This window comes from Chanodichthys erythropterus, chromosome 12 (assembly GCF_024489055.1).
Source record: "Chanodichthys erythropterus isolate Z2021 chromosome 12, ASM2448905v1, whole genome shotgun sequence".
Lineage (NCBI taxonomy): Eukaryota > Metazoa > Chordata > Actinopteri > Cypriniformes > Xenocyprididae > Chanodichthys > Chanodichthys erythropterus.
Window position 1 is genome coordinate 13,614,193 of NC_090232.1, and position 19,547 is coordinate 13,633,739.

At 36.4% G+C, this 19,547-nt stretch overlaps 1 protein-coding gene across 4 annotated transcripts; it reads left to right on the forward strand.

The window, feature by feature from the left end:
• Positions 1–1,628: 1,628 nt before the first annotated feature.
• On the forward strand, positions 1,629–17,785 carry crmp1 (collapsin response mediator protein 1). 4 transcript variants are annotated; one of them, XM_067403022.1, is made up of 15 exons: positions 1,629–1,982; positions 2,612–2,614; positions 4,496–4,578; positions 8,213–8,397; positions 8,989–9,153; positions 10,606–10,667; positions 10,777–10,857; positions 10,952–11,020; positions 11,134–11,254; positions 12,472–12,628; positions 15,016–15,157; positions 15,237–15,407; positions 15,658–15,837; positions 17,349–17,514; positions 17,655–17,785. In XM_067403022.1, the coding sequence occupies exons 1-15, from the start codon at positions 1,629–1,631 to the stop codon at positions 17,744–17,746; spliced, it is 2,031 nt and encodes a 676-aa protein (XP_067259123.1). In that variant the 3' UTR covers positions 17,747–17,785. The 4 variants fall into 4 exon arrangements, with proteins under 4 accessions (XP_067259123.1, XP_067259124.1, XP_067259122.1 ...); XM_067403023.1 differs by lacking the exon at positions 2,612–2,614 and adding an exon at positions 3,755–3,765 and having other exon boundaries at positions 1,629–1,959; positions 4,490–4,578; XM_067403021.1 differs by lacking the exon at positions 2,612–2,614 and having other exon boundaries at positions 4,490–4,578.
• Positions 17,786–19,547: the final 1,762 nt, after the last annotated feature.

A 19,547-nucleotide genomic window follows, 5' to 3' on the forward strand; every position in this document is an offset into this window, starting at 1 on the left:
CTTTTCTACAGTTGGCCCGTTCCCAAAAACAACAACTATGGTGTCTATCAGCGGACAATAACGTTATATTTAATTTAGGCTATGCATGTGCATGATGTCATTGTTTTCACAGATTCGCGTTTTTGATTACACGGAGACCGTTTTCAAAACCTTGCACTTTGAAACCCGTTTTCATAAGTTTGCGTTTTCAGGCACCCAAAACGTCGTTGTCATGTAAATCAACGACCAAAACGCATAAAAAGTATTATGGTTTTAGTTGAAAATGGTGTCTTAAAAACATTATAGTGTGACCTGGCCTTTTCGCCAGTAGGTGGCGACAAGTGCGCGTCTTTTGTCTTGAGTCATTGATTCATTCACACAGTTCATGATCGAAGCAAGTGTTTGTAAGAGATTCCAGAAAGAGTGCTTAACCATCCCGCAAATACAACAAAAGAAGATATTTATTTATTTATTTATTTATTTATACAACTAAGACATAGGCTTATATGGTTAGTTACGACTTTGAATAGCATCCTTATGTGATCTGTTGCCTTCATTCACTTCGTTAAACGAGATGATTCATTAAAGGATTAGTCCACTTTCAAATAAAATTTTCCTGATAATTTACTCACCCCCATGTCATCCAAGATGTTCATGTCTTTCTTTCGTCAGCCGAAAAGAAATTAAAACATTCCAGGATTATTCTCCTTATAGTGGACTTCAATGGCCTCCAAATGGTTGAAGGTCAAAATTACAGTTTCAGTTTTTTGAAAATGACCAATCGTTTCGCTAGATAAGACCCTTATTCCTCGTCTGGTATCGTTTAAAGCCCTTTGAAGCTGCACTGAAACTGTAATTTTGACCTTCAACCATTTGAAGGCCATTGAAGTCCATTATAAGGAGAATAATCCTGGAATGTTTTCATCAAAAACCTTAATTTCTTTTGGCTGATGAAAGAAAGACATGAACATCTTGGATGACATGGGGGTGAGTAAATTATCAGGAAAATTTTATTTAAAAGTGGACTAATCCTTTAATTTCGTTCACAACTTATTTATTCTGTTCTTTCACATGCAGGATGAAAGCCCAACCAATCATATTAAACTTTTATTCCAAAGCAGTCACGAGCTCAAACGAGAGAAACTTCAGTTAATGAGTCAAAACTAAAACGATTCCTTTCTTCAAAAGTTTTGTTTAAAACACAGATTCGTTGTCGACTTAAACACCACTAGAGCCCACCAAACTTCCCTGCATAGACTTGTAGTTTTATGCAAGTCAGTGCAGCAACTGCAGTCTTTTTGCGCATCTTGCACGCACTTTCGGAAGGAGGATGGCAGGTAACTGCACTGCCCAAATCTCCCAGAAAAAGTAAAAAGAAAAAACTTTGATCTCGATTAAAACTTTGACTGTTGCAGTTTTGGGTTCAGAGGGATTTTATTTGAGGATGCAATATTGTTCGGACTAGCTCATAATAAAGCGTGTCATTAGATATCACTGCCACTACATCGCAGCATCATTCATTCGCATAATCCGTCTGCAAGCTGCGACCTCCACTCCGCATCCCCGGGCAAACCAAGGCTGACCTGGTTTTCTGCACGGGCGTCTCGCTTCATCATCGTATAAAGAGCATCATCTCCCTTCTGTGAGTGATGTCGGACTGTAGGCGACAGTGGAACCGGGAGGATGAGCTCCCTGTGTACCTGGCTAAACCCATCTCGACTGGACCCAACCAGCGTCACAAGTCTCATGGAATGTTCAGCTCCGTCGAGGGCGCGTACGATAGCAAGACTATCGATTTTGACCAGTACGCCGTCGGGAGGAAGGGGAACAGGACCTCACGGAGCAGTAGCAGGGAACGCATTGTGGATGGGGATTTTGAAGCCTATGAGATCAGCGGGGGGTCGTGCATCAGCTCCCCGGGCGAGAGGGACGACGGGCGTCCTGGTGCTGAAATCACGGATCAGACTGGAAAGGAATGTCGTTATGAGCAAAACAATGGGAAGGTGGGCTGGAATTTGATGCATTACACTAATTTTAAACCATTTACAAGTAGTCTACATAAGATTCAAATTTGTCAAAATACCTTAATGTAAGCATATGAGCACACTGCAAATGTTTTAAATAAAATGATAAAAACCTTATAATTAGTTGTAAGTTAAAAAACATATAGGCATTTTAAATCCAGTAGGACTACTGTAATTTTATTAAAAAATGAAAACAAAAAATAATACTTAAAATTTTTAAGCAATAGACCTAATAACAAATTTGAATTCGATTATGGAGAAAATAAAGTTAGACTACATTAGTGATACAAGTTAGGCCTACATATTAAATCATAAATTCAATCTTATTTAATCCTGAAGGTTAATGTGCTCGGATTATTTCTATTGATTAAACAATAGTTCAAAACAAGATGGTTTGTAGTATTAACGTTCAGTCATGCGTCCTCCATGCCGCTTATACCATATTTGGGACGCGGGATGCTGGATGAAAACTGACGTACAGCAGGGTAAACGATATCAGAGTAAAACGAGGTTAGGGGAACGTTCCTTCAACGTTCTGGGAACGTTTTCCAAACCTACAGGGAACGTTCTATTTACGTAAAGAAAACTTTCCTGGCTAACCAACAGAGAACGTTAGACTGTATGCTCTGGGAACCAAAAATTGTTAGCTGGGTTTATTGTTATATTACTCAATTTATGTTTTTTTTTTTTATAAAAACAACATTTTTTTTTTATTTGTTTTATAGCCTAATAATTGGGGCATCATGTTTATTTTTAGAGTAAGTTTCTTGGTTTTGTGATAAGTCGAATTTGAATTTTTATTGCATTATTTGTCACGTGTTATTTTGATTGTGTTTTGGGCAGTTTTTATTAATTTGAAGTTATCATGTGACCTTCCATTCGCTTATTAGCTTATTGTTGGTTCGTTTTACTGCAACCAACAGCCTTTATTGGCTCAACTAGTGTAGGCCTATTTCCCCCAAAAAATTGTTGATGTTTTCCAAACATTCTGTTTATTTATTTATTTAATTATTCATTTATTTTTGTGGAAATGGTGATTTGAAATGTTCTAAAAACGTAAAAATGAATAGTTTTCTTAATGTTAGTGGAACATTATTTTAAGGTTAGCATAATGTTTCTGCAACGTTCTTTCAACTTAATTTGTAGGATTAGCTCTAACATTCTAGGAATGTTGATTTGTTAATGTTAAGAACGTTATTTAAAAATAAATAATTCGAATTTAGAAATTAGAAACGTAGGCTATGTGTCGATTTATCCATTAACCTTTTAATCTAGGCTATTTAGGCTACTACAATATACAGTATAGCCTACATCAAAATTAATGGTAGACCTTAGACCTGACCCTTAACACCGGTATCTATTAACCGATTCTCACCCAGTTCTCTCTCTCTTTGTTTCATGTGAGGGGGGCGCTCCAACATACACTCCAACACAAAACACTCACACACACACACACACACCCCTCGGGAGAGGCGCTCGCTTGTGCAGCACTAACGGAGCGCTGGGTTGTTAAGTGGGTTGGTGGCACAAAGAAGCGGGTGAATTATTGTTCATCTCCTCAAATAATAAAGGAGACATGTCTGGAACGGGCTACCAGGGAAAGAAGAACATCCCGCATTTGACGGTAAGACACCGGCTGCGAGGCGACCCTGCTGCTACCCGGCAGATCCTGCGCATGGGGGAAACAAGAAGGGATTAAATTCTTAGCGAGCCAACAAAGCGGAGGCCGCTTTCTAGAGCACTGAAATCAGCCAACGGGAAGGTGACCATTGCTGCTACAATGTGTCAAAGCCAGGCACACATCCCTGCCGTGCATGAAGCGACGAATGCTCCGGTTGCCTTTTAAATAGATGCGGGAATAAATAATGAATCAGTGCATGAATATACAGTAGCTTTGTTGGGCGCGTTTCTTTTGACAAATCATGGCGAGAGCATTTGCAGCCGACGAGACGCAACAGGGTCTGTCGCCAAGAGCAGAAATCTGGTACAGAGCGGACACTTTTTTTAAATGCCAGTGCACACATTAGGACAAAGAGCAAGAGGAATCTGTGCCCTGTGTGCTGTATTTTGTCTGTAGTTATGAGTAATGGATTACAGCGTTCCTAATCCTTGACTAACGCAATCTTTGCGATCTGTGCCTGGTTTATCTAGGAATAGTGCACATATTTAGGTTAGATTAATACGATCTTTCTCTGAACATGAAGCCTAAATCAGCTGAGGATGTGCCTTCCTGACAACTGGGTGATGTGAGGTTACCATGGCAACCTAACATCTTTCCACATTACCACATTTGCTCTTCTCTGTTCATAGAACCCCACCCATTCACAGAGTGTGAGGCTGAAACTGTGCAGAAGGCTCTTTTATCAGTGGTTGTAAGAGCACTTTACTGAATTGCAAATATAGCAGGTACAAATAAGGTTTAAACTGGTGTCAGAATCACTCAGTCACTTGCTATGTCTCTTTCTCTCTCTTCCTCTCTTCTTCAGAGTGAGCGGCTGCTGATTAAAGGTGGAAGAGTGGTTAATGATGATCAGTCCCTATATGCTGACATTTACATTGAAGATGGACTTATTAAGTAAGACACCATGCACACTGTCACGCACAAGCAAATAAACACTTTTACCAAAGCACAATGCAATTTTTCACTGGCAGTTGCATATCATTAATACGAATATGAGTTATGAATTAAACCTCACCAGTCATATGCCAAAAGGTTCTTAAAAGGCTCTTTACAGCATCTTAGTATGTATATATATATATATATATATATATATATATATATATATATATATATATATATATATATATATATATATATATCCAAGAATATGAAAATGTCAAGTTTCCTTAAAGGGATAGTTCACCCAAAAATGAAAACTATCCCATGATTTACTCACCCTCAAGCCATCCTAGGTGTAAATCTTCTTTCAGACGAACACAATATCCTTAGTCCTCCAAGGTTTATAATGGTTGTGAATGGGGGGCCGTTTTGAAGCCAAAAATAATGCATCCATCCATAAAAAAAGTAATCCATACGACTCCAGGGGGTTAATAAATAAGGTCTTCTGAAGCGAAGCAATGCATTTTTGTGAGAAAAATATCCATATTTAAAACTTTATAAATTCAAATGAGTAGCTTCCGGCGGACGGCCGTACGCAGAATGCACAAGTCGATTTGCGGCGGAAGGGTTTCCTTTCACCTGACGCACAACGTAATGATGAACACGGAGGCGCAGCGGATAGAGCAAAACAAATCACCGGTCACAGATTATAAGTCTAAAACGATCATTTTTAAAGAGAAATTTTGGAGGATTTCGATAAAAGAGAAGAGGAGCTTAAATTTGTTTGTTCTGCATCATACATCATGTTAGAGGATTACTTATTTGGTCAAGTCAACATGCACATTCTGCTACGGTCGTCCACCAGAAGTCAGTTATTTGAATTGATAAAGTTTTAAATATAGATATTTTTATTACGCAAACACATCGCTTCGCTTCAGAAGGCCTTTATTAACCCCCTAGAGTCGTATGGATTACTTTTTTTATTGATGAATGCAATATTTTTGACTTCAAAACGCAGGCCCCTATTCACAACCATTATAAACCTTGGAGGACTAAGAATATTTTTTAATATATCTCTGATTGTATTCGTCTGAAAGAAGGTAGTCAATTACACCTAGGATGGCTTGATTCATGGGATATTTTTCATTTTGGGTTGAACTATCCCTTTAATGTTAGTGGAAAATGATTTAGAAAGAATTAAGCAGAATTTGGAAATTGGAATTTAGAAACGTATTTTACAATATATGACCAGTCACTATATACTGGTGTTTATGTTTATGTTGAAGATGGACACACACATATTTATTTATTTATTTCTGTTAAAAAACTGGTTGTCAACGGAATAATAGATACACATACATGCTGCTGTTGCTGCATAAATAGACAATTACAATGAACCATACTATTTAAATGTTACACTGCAAAAAAATGCTGTTCTTACCCCAGTCCAAATATCTAAAAATTCTTAGAAAAAGTAAAAATTATTCTCTTGTTTTTAGGAAAAATAATTCAAAATTAAGTGAGTTTTTCCTTAAAGGTGCCCTAGAATCAAAATTTTAATTTACCTCGGCATAGTTAAATAACAAGAGTTCAGTACATGGAAAAGACATACATTGAGTTTCAAACCCCATTGCTTCCTCCTTCTTATGTAAATCTCATTTGTTTAAAAGACTTCCGGAAAACGTGGATCTCAACATAACACCAACTGTTACGTAACAGTCGGGATCATTAATATGTATGACCCCAATATTTGCATATATGCCAGCCCATGTTCAAGGCATTAGACAAGGAAAGGCAGTATTAACGTCTGGATCTGTGCACAGACAAGGTAAGCCAGCAAGAAAAACAGCGAAAAATGGCAGATGTAGCAATAATAACTGACATGATCCATGATAGCATGATATTTTTATTGATATTTGTAAATTGTCTTTCTAAATGTTTCATTAGCATGTTGCTAATGTACTGTTAAATGTGGTTAAAGTTACCATCTTTTCTTACTGTATTCACGGAGACAAGAGCCGTTGCTATTTTCATTTTTAAACACTTGCAGTCTGTATAATGCATAAACACAACTTCATTCTTTATAAATCTGTCCAACAGTGTAGCATTAGCCGTTAGACACGGAGCACAGCCTCAAACTCATACAGAATCAAACGTAAACATCCAAATTAATACTTTACTCACATAATTCGAAGCATGCATACAGCATGCATGACAAACATCTTGTAAAGATCCATTTGAGGGTTATATTAGCTGTGTGAACTTTGTAAATGTGCTGTAATATAATCGAGAGCTCGTGTGGCAGGGAGCAGGCGAATTAAAGGGGTGGCGCGCTGCTAAAATCAGTGTATAGTTAATCATGCCCCAAAATAGGCAGTTAAAAAAATTAATAAAAAAAAAAATCTGTGGGGTATTTTGAGCTGAACCTTCACAGACACATTCAGGAGACACCTTAGACTTATATTACATCTTGTGAAAAAGCATTCTTGGGCACCTTTAAAACAAGCAAAATAATCTGCCAGTGGGGTAAGTAAAATAATCTTAATCCAAACTGAAAACAAGAATATATAGCTTATTTCTGGTTTGATATAAGATTATTTTACTTACCCCACTGGCAGATTATTTTGCTTTTTTAAGGAAAAACTCACTTAATTTTGACTTATTTTTCCTAAAAACAAGAGAATAATTTTTACTTGTTAAGAAAATGCTTCTTGATTTAAGAATTTTAATATATTTTGACTAGAAACAAGACAAAAACAGCATTTTTTGCAGTGTAAGCAAGCAATCTAATTGACTGCAGGATCAGCAGAGGCCAATCAGCTTTTGCCATGTGGTAATAATGTGATTGCTTGCTTGCAGATTTCATGTAAAGGACCTATCAGCCTGTGCCCTCTAGAGTTTCATGACTGAACTAGATATTAACATATTTAATAAGTCATATGAAGTATGCCACTCTTTTTAGAACATTCATGTAAGGGATAATGTACATATATTTTATTATCACAAAATAAACCCAGCAGGGTGGTCAGGTATTCTTGTATCCTGCTTGCCACATAAGTAAATAATTAGGCACAAAATATTGATTTGAGATTAAATATTTGATTAGCTCATTAAATGCAAAGCTTCTGCAAAGAAGAACAATTCTAATCCAGTTTGTATCACTTCTTATGTGGCTTTTTACCACATTAATAATGACAGGGATGACATGAAATATTGATTTAAGAAGGAGCCAGTTCTAAATCGTACCTGTTTATTATCTTATAATCCATTACAGTGTACAAAACATACTATTAATACTAAAGTCCTCCAGGTACATTTTATAGTAAAAACAGTCGATAAAATGAGGCACAAGATGGCACCAGCTGCGTTTGAATGAAACGAGAGAAAGCATGTCCACGGTGTGATACCAGAGACATGAAAGAAACTTATAATCAAATACCTAAGTGAGCGGGCATAATACAGCATTGCCACTAATGACGGTCATTGTCGTCACTGACCTCTGAATGTCTGCGACTGACCAATCACAATCAAGCTTTTCAAGTGCTGTGTTATAATTTTAAAAGATATACCTATACAATATGCAATGTACTTGGTCCCAGGACTCTCTGGCCCTATCTACTCTTTATCAAATCCTCAATCTCTACTTCAGACAGGTTGGGGAGAACCTGATTGTGCCGGGGGGTGTGAAGGTGATTGAGGCTAATGGGTGTATGGTGATCCCTGGAGGTATTGATGTGAACACCTGCCTGCATAAGCCTTACCTGGGCACTCCACCTGTGGACGACTTCTATCAGGGCACCAAAGCTGCTCTGGCAGGTGGAACCACCATGATCAGTAAGTCTGGATGAATTGTTAAACAGTGAAAAATGTATGATTTTTTTAAAAAATGCACTTAAAATGAAATTTGATCTCAAGATTTTCTCATTTGGGCAAAGGATCAAGTATGTTGAAGATTTAGGATGCAGTTCTGGAGCAGCTTCCTTAAAAAGGAGTAAAAAATTGGCTCACTTGCATCTCCCTGTGAGAGCAAAGCAGTGTCCTAAATATGTCTGTTATTGCTTGCTACAAGGGCATGCCCTAGGAATGCATGTCCTGCATGTCAGTTACAGCCAATCAGATTTTGTTTCATCCAGGAGTCTGAGCCAAGAGTTTGTTGAGGTTACAATGAATCAGAGCTATTTGCTGTTGTGATTCACAATGAGTGAAAAGAGCCTTTGTGCACATGTGAAAAAGTCTCAGAGGAACATATAGAGTTGAATACATTAATCAAATACTAAAGCTGCAATTTGACAGCATCTTCAATAGAAAATAATCTTTAGAAATATTTAATAGAATTTTCAAAAATCACTCAAATCCTTGATAAAATAATACATTATAGATAATCTCATAAACAATTTGAGCAGAAGCCAACATCTTCTGTTTCAGTTGACCATGTGACCCCACAGCCCGGTGACAGTCTATTGGAGGCCTTTGAGAAGTGGCAGGAGGCGGCTGATAAGAAGTCCTGCTGTGATTATTCACTTCACGTGGATATCCCACATTGGCATGAAGGTGTGAAGGAGGAGCTGGAACAACTGGTACAGGAAAAAGGTGAAAATGTATTCAAAGATGTGACAGTATCTCAGCGTATTACATTTACAAAGCTGAAAGTAATTTATGTTTTTTAAGTTACATATCTGGATTATACTGATGTTTAACTGAGTTAATTCAATACCGTTCAAAAGTTTGGGGTCACTAAGATTTTTTTGAAAGAAAGAAATTTTCAGAAAAGATAAATCAAAAAAGTGACAGTAAATACATTTATAATGTTACAAAAGATTCTATTTGAGATACATTCTGTGCCGATGCGCAACCCACGTAAAAATGATAATTCCACAAATAACTGCAATTGCAGGTTTCGAACAGAGATGGCGACAAAGAGGCAAAACTTGTGCATGGCAGCTTTAAAATAGAACACTGTTATTTTAAATTGTTATAATATTTCACAATATTACTTGTTTTATTGTATTTTTGATCAAATAAATGCAGTCTTGGTAAGCATGAGAGATTTTTTTAAATCTCACAGACCCCAAACTTTTAAACTTTGTAGTGTGTCTTTAGAAATATATATTAGTGGTATAACAAACATGACAGTTCAGTATGTACATTGATATTGAAGTCACAGTTTGATACAGGTTTGGTACAGCAGGGGAGAGAAAAATAAGCATAAAATTGCTTCTTTTTTCTTCTTTTGTATTAAACATTGATTTATTGAACGAATTGTGTCCCTCTCTTTATATAAATTCAATTATAATTAAACAATTAAAAAAAAAAAAAGGAACCTATCTCAGCTAATGCTGTAAACTATATACACTGAGCTTTTTCTTGCATATTACTATAATATAAAATGTTACAATTAACAACAGAGCCCAAGCTATTAAATTAAGTTTGCTATTTCATTTTAGATATAATAATTAACACAAATAAACATGTAAATTGCACATAAGACAGGTTTTGCATTACATTTTAAATCTAATTATAAAGTATTTTTTTTATTATTTTTCTATTCCCGTTCATTTTTGAAATATAATAATTTACACAGTAACTGCCATAACTTCTTTTCAATAATTAAGACATTACTAACAGGTAATGTAAATATAATGAATATATAAGCCAATATAGTGCATATATTTAGTGAAATGCTCCCCTCAAATTTCTAGAGAACTAACATGCTGTTGACATTAAATGACTTGCCTGAGGTAAAGGTAATGCTACGTGAGATACTATTCTCAAGCTTTTTTACTGATGTCTTTCTGTGGGTGAAACACTTGTTGAGAGATCACATGTAAACATATCTATCGTCTGTTCTTCTTCTTCTTTGCTTTTTCTGTAATGGCGGTTAGCAAACAGCATTTCATTACCACACGCCCCCTTCTGGTTTGGAGTGTGGATCGTTTTTGTCGTCTGACTGTAAACCGTGGCGTTCATACCGTGATGGTTCGGGATGAATACATGTACTGTTACACCCCTAATATATATGTTAATGTTCTCTTCTTTTGGCAGGAATCAACTCTTTCCAAGTATATATGGCTTACAAAGGGTTTTTCCAAATGCCTGACTCTCAGGTTAGTTTATGTTGCCATCTGCAGCATTGCCATCTGTGCTTCAAACCATAGAACATTCTGTATGCAATACAATAAAATAATGAATAGGTTCTCTCTTTTTCTCCTCTAGTTGTATGAAGCGTTCTCCTTCCTTAAGGAGCTGGGGGCAGTGGTGCTGGTGCACGCTGAGAATGGAGACCTGATAGCACAGGTACCTGTTAACAATGAGCATACCGTCATCCAGTATCCAAACACAATTTGGTGCTGTTTACTGTTTTTTCATGTCCACAACATTTGTGTTCAAGGAGCAAAGCAAAATCTTGGGAATGGGCATCACTGGTCCAGAGGGCCACCCACTGAGCCGTCCAGAGGAGGTGGGATCAATGAACAAATTGATTGACTAATTAGAAGTTTAACTGACTATTGTTTATCCAGTCAGTTTCAGCAGAGTGAAGTGTCCTGATTTAATTGGTTCTCTGTTTCACAGCTGGAGGCGGAGGCTGTTTTCCGTGCCATCACCCTCGGCAACCGAGTGAACTGCCCTGTCTATATAAGTAAAGTGATGAGTAAGAGTGCAGCTGATACTGTGGCCAATGCACGGAAGAAAGGTGACAGCACACTGTGAAATTATAATTTATTTCTCTGATAGCAAAGCTGAATTTTCAGCATCATAATGCCAGTCTTCAGCATCACATGATCCTTCAGAAATCCTTCTAATATGTTGATTTGGTGCTCAAGTAACATTTCTTATTATTATCAATGTTGAAAACAGTTGTGCTGCTCAATGTTTTTTGTGGAAACAGTGATAAATCTTTTTCAGTATTTTTTGATGAATAGAAAGTTAAAGGGTTAGTTCACCCAAAAATGAAAATTCTGTCATTTATTACTTACCCTCATGCCGTTTCACAACCGTAAGACTTTCGTTAATCTTCAGAACACAAATTAAGATATTTAGTTGAAATCCGATGGCTCCGTGAAGCCTCCATAGGGAGCAATGGACACTTCCTCTCTCAAGATCCATAAAGGTACTAAAAACATATTTAAATCGGTTCATGTGTGTACAGTGGTTCAATATTAATATTATAAAGCGACGAGAATATTTTTGGAGTGCCAAAAAAAAACAAAAAAATGACTTATTTAGTGATGGCCGATTTCAAAACACTGCTTCATGAAGCTTCGGAGCACAGATGAATCTGTGTGTCGATTCTGCTGTTCGGAGCGCTAAAATCACGTGATTTCAGACGTTGGCAGTTTGACACGCGATCTGAATCATGATTCGACACACTGATTCATTTGTGCTCCGATGCTTTCTGAAGCAGTGTTTTGAAATCGGCCATCACTAAATAAGTCGTTATTTTGTTTTTTTGGGGCTCCAAAAATATTCTCGTCGCTTTATAATATTAATATTGAACCACTGTACTCACATGAACCGATTTAAATATGTTTTTAGTACCTTTATGGATCTTGAGAGAGGAAGTGTCCATTGCTCCCTATGAAGGCCTCAAGGAGCTATCGGATTTCAACTAAAATATCTTAATTTGTGTTCTGAAGATTAACGAAGGTCTTACGGGTGTGGAACAACATTTTTGGGTGAACTAACCCTTTAAAAAGAACATTTTTTTAAATATAATGCAATATAATGCAAGAATAAAAGTATTATTATTATTTTTTTTTTTAAATGTACTGACCCCAAACTTTTGAATGATAGTGTATATTTTTTTAGAAAGTTATTTATTCTGATGTCTAGCACAACTGGCTATTTTAAACTAATTTGAATGTCAGTTCTAAAAATTTTGGATGTATTCCTTCATTGCACTTGCTTTAGGCTCTGTTGTTTTTGGTGAGCCAATCACAGCCAGCTTGGCAACAGATGGATCACACTATTGGAGCAAAAACTGGGCAAAAGCAGCAGCCTATGTGACCTCCCCGCCCCTGAGCCCTGACCAGACAACACCTGACCACCTTAACTCTCTACTGGCCTGGTAAGAAATGCTATTACATATATATATTCTAAGTTATTTCTACATTTTTAGACATCTGTGACATTTGCATCATTAATGTAGATGCAGTGTATCTGGATTCTTTGGACAAGTGCTATACCTGGCACCTTCTATCAATTTTTTATCTACTCTCCTGATTACTTTTGTCTCTGTGCTACGCCCAAACTGCAGGCACACCTTTTCCTGGCCCCATTTCTAAAAATAGATCAGGCTTTTATCTCCTGTTGCCATGGTTACAGAGCACCCTCCTCCTCCCTCCCCACCACACTCTCTCTCACACACACACACACACAACTTGTAGACTTTGCAGGCTGCTAGACTATGGGAGAGATGTCATTATGTTGACATCTACAGTCACACATACTTTGACATACACACACACCCTCGTAGGCACAGACACACACACACACACACACAGACTCTGCCACAGCGACAGCACAGCTGGAGAGAGGACATTTATTTTTAGCACTGATAGAGTCCAAAGGATGAGAGACAATTCTAGCAAAAGATCAAAGACTCTTTTAAAGTATTAAATATTATATGTTATGCTGTGAAGACAACCTTTAGTCATATTCAGTAGATGTGTAATATTGCATTTTGTGGATTTCAAAGCATATTAACTCTGTCTAGATACTTTTCTTATCATTTCATTGTGTGCATTTTTTGGCCACACATAGTCTTACACTATGGATGTATAAATTACAAGTAGTAGCCTAATTCTATTGCATATTCTAGCTTATAATCTTTTTGGTTGGATTGCAAATATTAAACAAATACTGTTGGTCCTAGTTTTATGGTTAGTTTTAGTTTAGTTTAAATTTCAAATATTTCAAATAAATGCTGCTCTTTTGAACTTTCTATTTAGCACAACTGTATAATAATAATATAATAATAATATGTATAATATGTTTAATAATATGTATATGTATAATAACATGAAATGTTTTTAGAGCACCAAATCAGCATATTAGAATGATTCCTAAAGGATCATGTGACACTAGCTATGTTTCCATCCATCTATTTTTATGTGCATTTTGGGATATTGCATTAAGAAAAACACTGGATTTAAACACCAACAACGCGCATCAATTAAAATCTTTATCCTATAAGAAGGCATGTGTATAAACTATGATGGAAACACATTTACAGAATAAATCGATGTGCAACAAAAAACTCAATAGTAAAAAAAATCAACAGTATATGTGATTGGATTACTGGACTAACCAGCAGACCAATTTCTTTGCACAGCATTTAAGATGTACGAAAAAAGAGCCACAGTGGCTTCCCCGATTGTAGCAACTTCCATTTTTATTACAGATATTTTGCCCAGTTTCCCAGGAATTGATGATTTTGTTCTCTTGAACGCATGGGATGGAAGCGCTGCTTTATTCGCAAATATTCCAATTTTGTGCTTTAGTTAAATTTGCAACTTTGAATGGAAACATAGCTATTGAAGATTACCGTATTGATGCTAAAAATACAGCTTTGCTGTTACAGGAATAAATTACATTTTAAAATATATTAAGATAGAAAACATTTATCTTCAATTGTAATAATATTTCACTATATTAATCTTTACTGTATTTTTGATCAAATAAAAGCAGCCTTTGTGAGAATAAAACATCTTAGTCCTCATTTACATTACATGGTTCAAATGAACCAATTCCAATTTTTTTCCTCCCATGCGGCACAGATCGGATATGACCCACGAACCTGTAAGCAGGAAAAAAAGCACATGGATTCCAATTTTCTCAGATTGGTTTCAGGCCTCATACATATGTGGAAATAAATTTGATATTATCTAAGATATTCCCGTCAGATCTGATATTCCCGTCAAAAGCGACGGTAGCGAATGACGTCAACTCAGGTGGACACCAACCGAGATCACATGACTCATTTCAGTGACGCAATGGAGGACGAAGGCTCATCTCACTTAAGAGACCAATGTTTGCTGACCTTTAGAGATGGTACAGAAAGCAAAAGCTTGTATTATCACTTGCAAATCACGCCGTTTTTACTTCCTTTTTGGCTTAAGCTTCCCTTGGTTGGTACGTCTACCTTGGGATGTTTCGCCAAATGTATAGTGTAAATGCAGATATCGGATATGGGTCACTTTTAAAGGAAGATGTAAGCTGGTCATTAAAGAAATCGGATGTACTCAACAAATTGGAAATGGTCATCAAGACCTGCTTTGTAAATGCGGCCTTACTGACCCAAAACTTTTGAACGGTTGTGTATAGTTGTAGGACCATGAAACATTATGCAACCTCTAAATAAACATCAGGACACAAAGAGCATTACAGCAAGCTCTGGAGGACAGCTCGGGTTTTTCCCCTGTAGTTATGTGCCTTTTAATCTTCTTTCTTCAGTGGGGATCTGCAGGTTGTGGGCAGTGGACATTGTGCTTACAGCACCTCTCAAAAGGCTATAGGGAAGGACAACTTTACCCTTATACCCGAGGGGACCAATGGAGTGGAGGAGAGAATGGGTTTTGTTTGGGACAAATCTGTGGTAAGTGCATCCGTTTATGTTTATATGGATTGAGGTACGGGATGAATTCATCAGTCACCACTGAATTTATTCCCTACAGGCCATGGGGAAGATGGATGAAAACCAGTTTGTTGCAGTTACAAGCACTAATGCAGCCAAAATCTTCAACCTGTACCCCCGGAAGGGTCGGATAGCAGTGGGTTCAGATGCTGATATTGTTATCTGGGACCCCGCCAAGATCAAGACCATCACAGCTAAAGCACAGCAGTCGGTGAGGATCGAAAAGCTCTGCAAGATGCTGTAATATTGAATGAATCTCAGGATTGCTGATATTTATACCTAAATTTAATACTGCATTTTATACATTTGTAATGGGCTGTTGAATTATTCTACTCGCAAAACTTCGGTATTTTTTCTAAATCTTTTTTAATCTAATTTTGAAATATTAATGATCATTTTGTTCATGTTTGATAAAATCGAATGGATTTTCTTCTAGCCTATCACTGTTCTTTTTTTTCTAGGCTCTTGAGTATAATATTTTTGAGGGGATGGAGTGTCGTGGTGGTCCGGTGTATGTGGTCAGTCAGGGCAGGGTTGTGTTTGAGGAAGGCAAGCTTCAGGTTCAGCAGGGGACTGGACGCTTCATCTCTCGCAAACCTTTCCCTGACTTTGCCTACCAGCGCATTAACTACCGCAACAAGGTATGACTCTAGTTTTGGCATTTCAGCTTGTTTAAATAGTCTTTGTCTGTTGTCAATAATGCTAAATATACTCTACCATTTTTGAAAGAAGTCTCTTTTGCTCACCAAGGCTGCATTTTTAAATAAAAATACATTAAAACATTAATATTGTGAAATATTGTTACAATTTAAAATAACTGTTTTCTATGTAATTTATTTTTACTTAATATTTATTTAATATTTTTTATTTGGTGCTCAAGAAACATTTATTATTATTAGCATTTTTGAAAACTTGCTTAATATTTTTGTGGAATTTTTTTTTTTTTTTTGTTTAGAATTCATTGATGAATAGAAAGTTCAAAAGAACTTTTATATTTCTTTTAAATATAAATCTTTTGTAGCATTATAAATGTTTTACTGTTAATTTGTCCTTAAATAAAACTATTAATTTCTTTAAAAAATAAAAAATTGTAATAACTTACTCGAGCTTTTGAATAATGGTGTAGCATAAATGTTCAATAGTTCCTTTGCATATATTTGCAAAATGATAACATAATAATCAAGTATATGCATTAGTTGTTGTATAGTGCAAAAAATACAGGGACAAAAATAGTGAAAAAAATAGTTTATTAGCAAATTTTAGGTTAATAGTGTTTATATATACAGCACCAAATCTGTCTTTTAAAGGATTAGTTCACTTCAGAATTAAAATTTCCAGATAATTTACTCACTCTCATGTCATCCAAGATGTTCATGTCTTTCTTTCTTCAGTCGAAAAGAAATTAAGGTTTTTGAGGAAAACATTTCAGGATTATTCTCCTTATAATGGACTTCAACAGGGTTCAACAGGTTGAAGGTCCAAATTTCCGTTTAAATGCAGCTTCAAAGGGCTTTACACAATCCCAGTCGAGGAATAAGGGTCTTATCTAGCGAAACGATTGGTCATTTTCTAAAAAAAATAAAAATTATATACTTTTTAACCACAAATGCTTGTTTGCACTAGCTCTGCGATGTGATCATCACGTTGGAAAGGTCATGCGTGACATAGGCGGAAATACCATGGGAAATACCGATCTATGTGAATGTGTACTAAGTCAAGCGGCCTTTACAAAAAAAAAAATGTCGTATGATTTTGAAGTTGGAAGAGAAAATGAGAGTTTCTCGCTCTACCACGGTACTTCTGCCTACGCGTGACCTTTCCAATGTGATTTGTGGTTAAAAAGTTTAGAATTTTATTTGATTTTTTTTTAGAAAATGACCAATCGTTTCGCTAAATAAGACCCTTATTCCTCGTCTGGGATCATGTAAAGCCCTTTGAAGCTGCATTGAAACTGCAATTTGGACCTTCAACCCATTGAACACTGTTGAAGTCCACTATATGGAGAAAAATCCTGGAATGTTTTCCTCAAAAACCTTAATTTCCTTTTGACTGAAGAAAGAAAGACATAAACATCTTAGATGACATTGGAGTGAGTAAATTATCTGGAAATTTTAACTCTCAAAAGAACTAATCCTTAACTGGTGTTTGGCAGATGATGACCAAGCAGGGAGTTTCTCGTGGGATGTATGATGGTCCAGTATATGATGTCCCAGCAACACCCAAATACATAACCCCAGCACCCTCTGCCAAGACCTCGCCCACTACACACCAGCCTCCACCAATCAGAAACTTGCATCAATCTAACTTCAGCCTATCAGGTAAAATGAAGTCAGATTATAGAAGAAATTACCCTTTCTAATGTAGAAAAGAATATTCGCAAAATCTTTTGAGAAATATATCAATTTATATATCACATTACAGTAAGTATATATTTTCTGTAATATTTCTACATTTTTAGGGGCTCAAACTGATGACAACATTCCTCGGCGCTCTGGCCACCGCATTGTAGCTCCCCCTGGTGGTCGTTCAAACATCACCAGCCTTGGTTGAGCCATCTGCAGCTCCCAAGTGACTTTGTGTGTGTGTGTGTGTGTGTGTGTGTGTGTGTGTGTGTGTGTGTGTGTGTGTGTGTGTGTGTGTGTGTGTGCGTGACAAATCATCAGTATTCTCCTCTCACAGGGCCATGCTATTAACAGATTTTTGTGCATCGCATGCATGTCAAAATATCACTCTACCTTTACCTGTGCAGTAAATGTCCCATCCACAGTGAATATTACTGTGTACATTGTGCACATTAGACTCACTGCTAAACAACCTAGAAAAATACTTATAGATAGCTAGACAATCACTATAAAATACTCTATATCCATAACAACTTTTATAAAAAGTAGCATTTAAACAATGCTAATATAACTAGTCATATTTTTAAACTGAGCCCCTCATTCTGCTAATGTGACCCCAGTGTTTGTGTCAGTGTTGAAAATGTCCTGCTATAAAGCCCTGTGAAGCCTGTCGCTGTCATCCCACAAAATGGTGCTCTTCCTACTGGACAACTTACTGAACTAAAGATAACTTATTAGTGATGTTGAGGGGAAAGTGCTATGGAATGCAGTTCTGAGGCACAGATGTACTGCTAATAAGTACATTCTAAAGCTGAGCGAAGATCTGCCCTTACAAGCACTTTTAACTCTCATGTTCTCTGTGCACTGAAATGTTTTGAATTCTGTGTTATCAGTCTTTTGTGGAAAATAATGGTGATAGATTGCATGATTTCACTTTTAGATGTAGGTAATATTCACATCTAATCTTTGATTCTTACTCTCTCTTTATACTTTGAAGGATAATTTTATTTTTCATCTTATCAAATTTGAATTGTTTTACAAGAAAAATTTGTTATATCACTTTTTACTTTCATTTTCCCTTTAGTAAAAAGGCTGCATGCAGCTCTTCTTAGCTGTGTAGATTATGCTTATTGCAAGATTAGATGTTGACTAGAGAAGGTATTCACATTACCTCAGTATCACAAATGCAAAATCAACTTTATATGCAGGAAGAATAAGTCACACATGCATTCAGAAAGAGCTGAAAAGGCTTCATCACATATGCCTGTTTTTTCTTCTATTGTGAGATTTATACAGTATTGCTCCACATCCAAACGGCACTAGCCTAGTCACTGTGTACACTAAAAGTCTTAACACTAAACTTCCTCTGATTCCTCTTGTTTTGGACCAATACAAGGCCAATTCCAAGCCTGCTGTATTGCTTTCATACCCCGATGTGATTTCGTATTGCCTATGGTATTTATAGTGTTTATGACCGATGCCATTTTAGTTTCTGTAGGCTGATATCCACTGATGCACTCACTGACTGTTGATAATGATATCACTTTGATATGGTGAAATAAAGTCTGTCAATAGATGTTGTTGAAGCTGCTGCTGTGTGTTTCACTTGTGCGAGATTTGTTTCTTCTGAATTAACCAAATCTGACAGACATGAACAAAGAAGATTGTAGTTGTATTTTCCTGGCTTGTCATGGTATCTGTATTTTTGATATTTTTGTAGGCACATACCTAAGTTTTGCCAACAACAACAAAAAAAAAATTCCACCAATATTGTCTTGGAAAAAACAAAAAAAAAACCAAGGTCATTTAACACTTTTTTTGTGACAAAAAGGCCCAGTTTAACAGGATTTTGTATGTAGCTACAATTTAACCATTAACCCTTGTGTGTCAATAAAAAAAAAAAAAGTTACACAAAAATAGGACAAAAATAAAACCTGAAAGCATACACATTTGAAGCTTGGGACTTTTAAAGAAGACACTTGGCAGATTATTGTTGATGTAAAATAAAT

Excerpts from the sequence above, each read along its gene's own strand:
- crmp1 (XM_067403021.1), top strand. The coding sequence starts at position 1,629 with ATGTCGGACTGTAGGCGACAGTGGAACCGGGAGGATGAGCTCCCTGTG. Across the intron at positions 8,398-8,988 it reads AGGTGGAACCACCATGATCA|TTGACCATGTGACCCCACAG; the intron begins GTAAGTCTGGAT and ends CTTCTGTTTCAG. Across the intron at positions 10,668-10,776 it reads TCCAAATGCCTGACTCTCAG|TTGTATGAAGCGTTCTCCTT; the intron begins GTTAGTTTATGT and ends TTTCTCCTCTAG.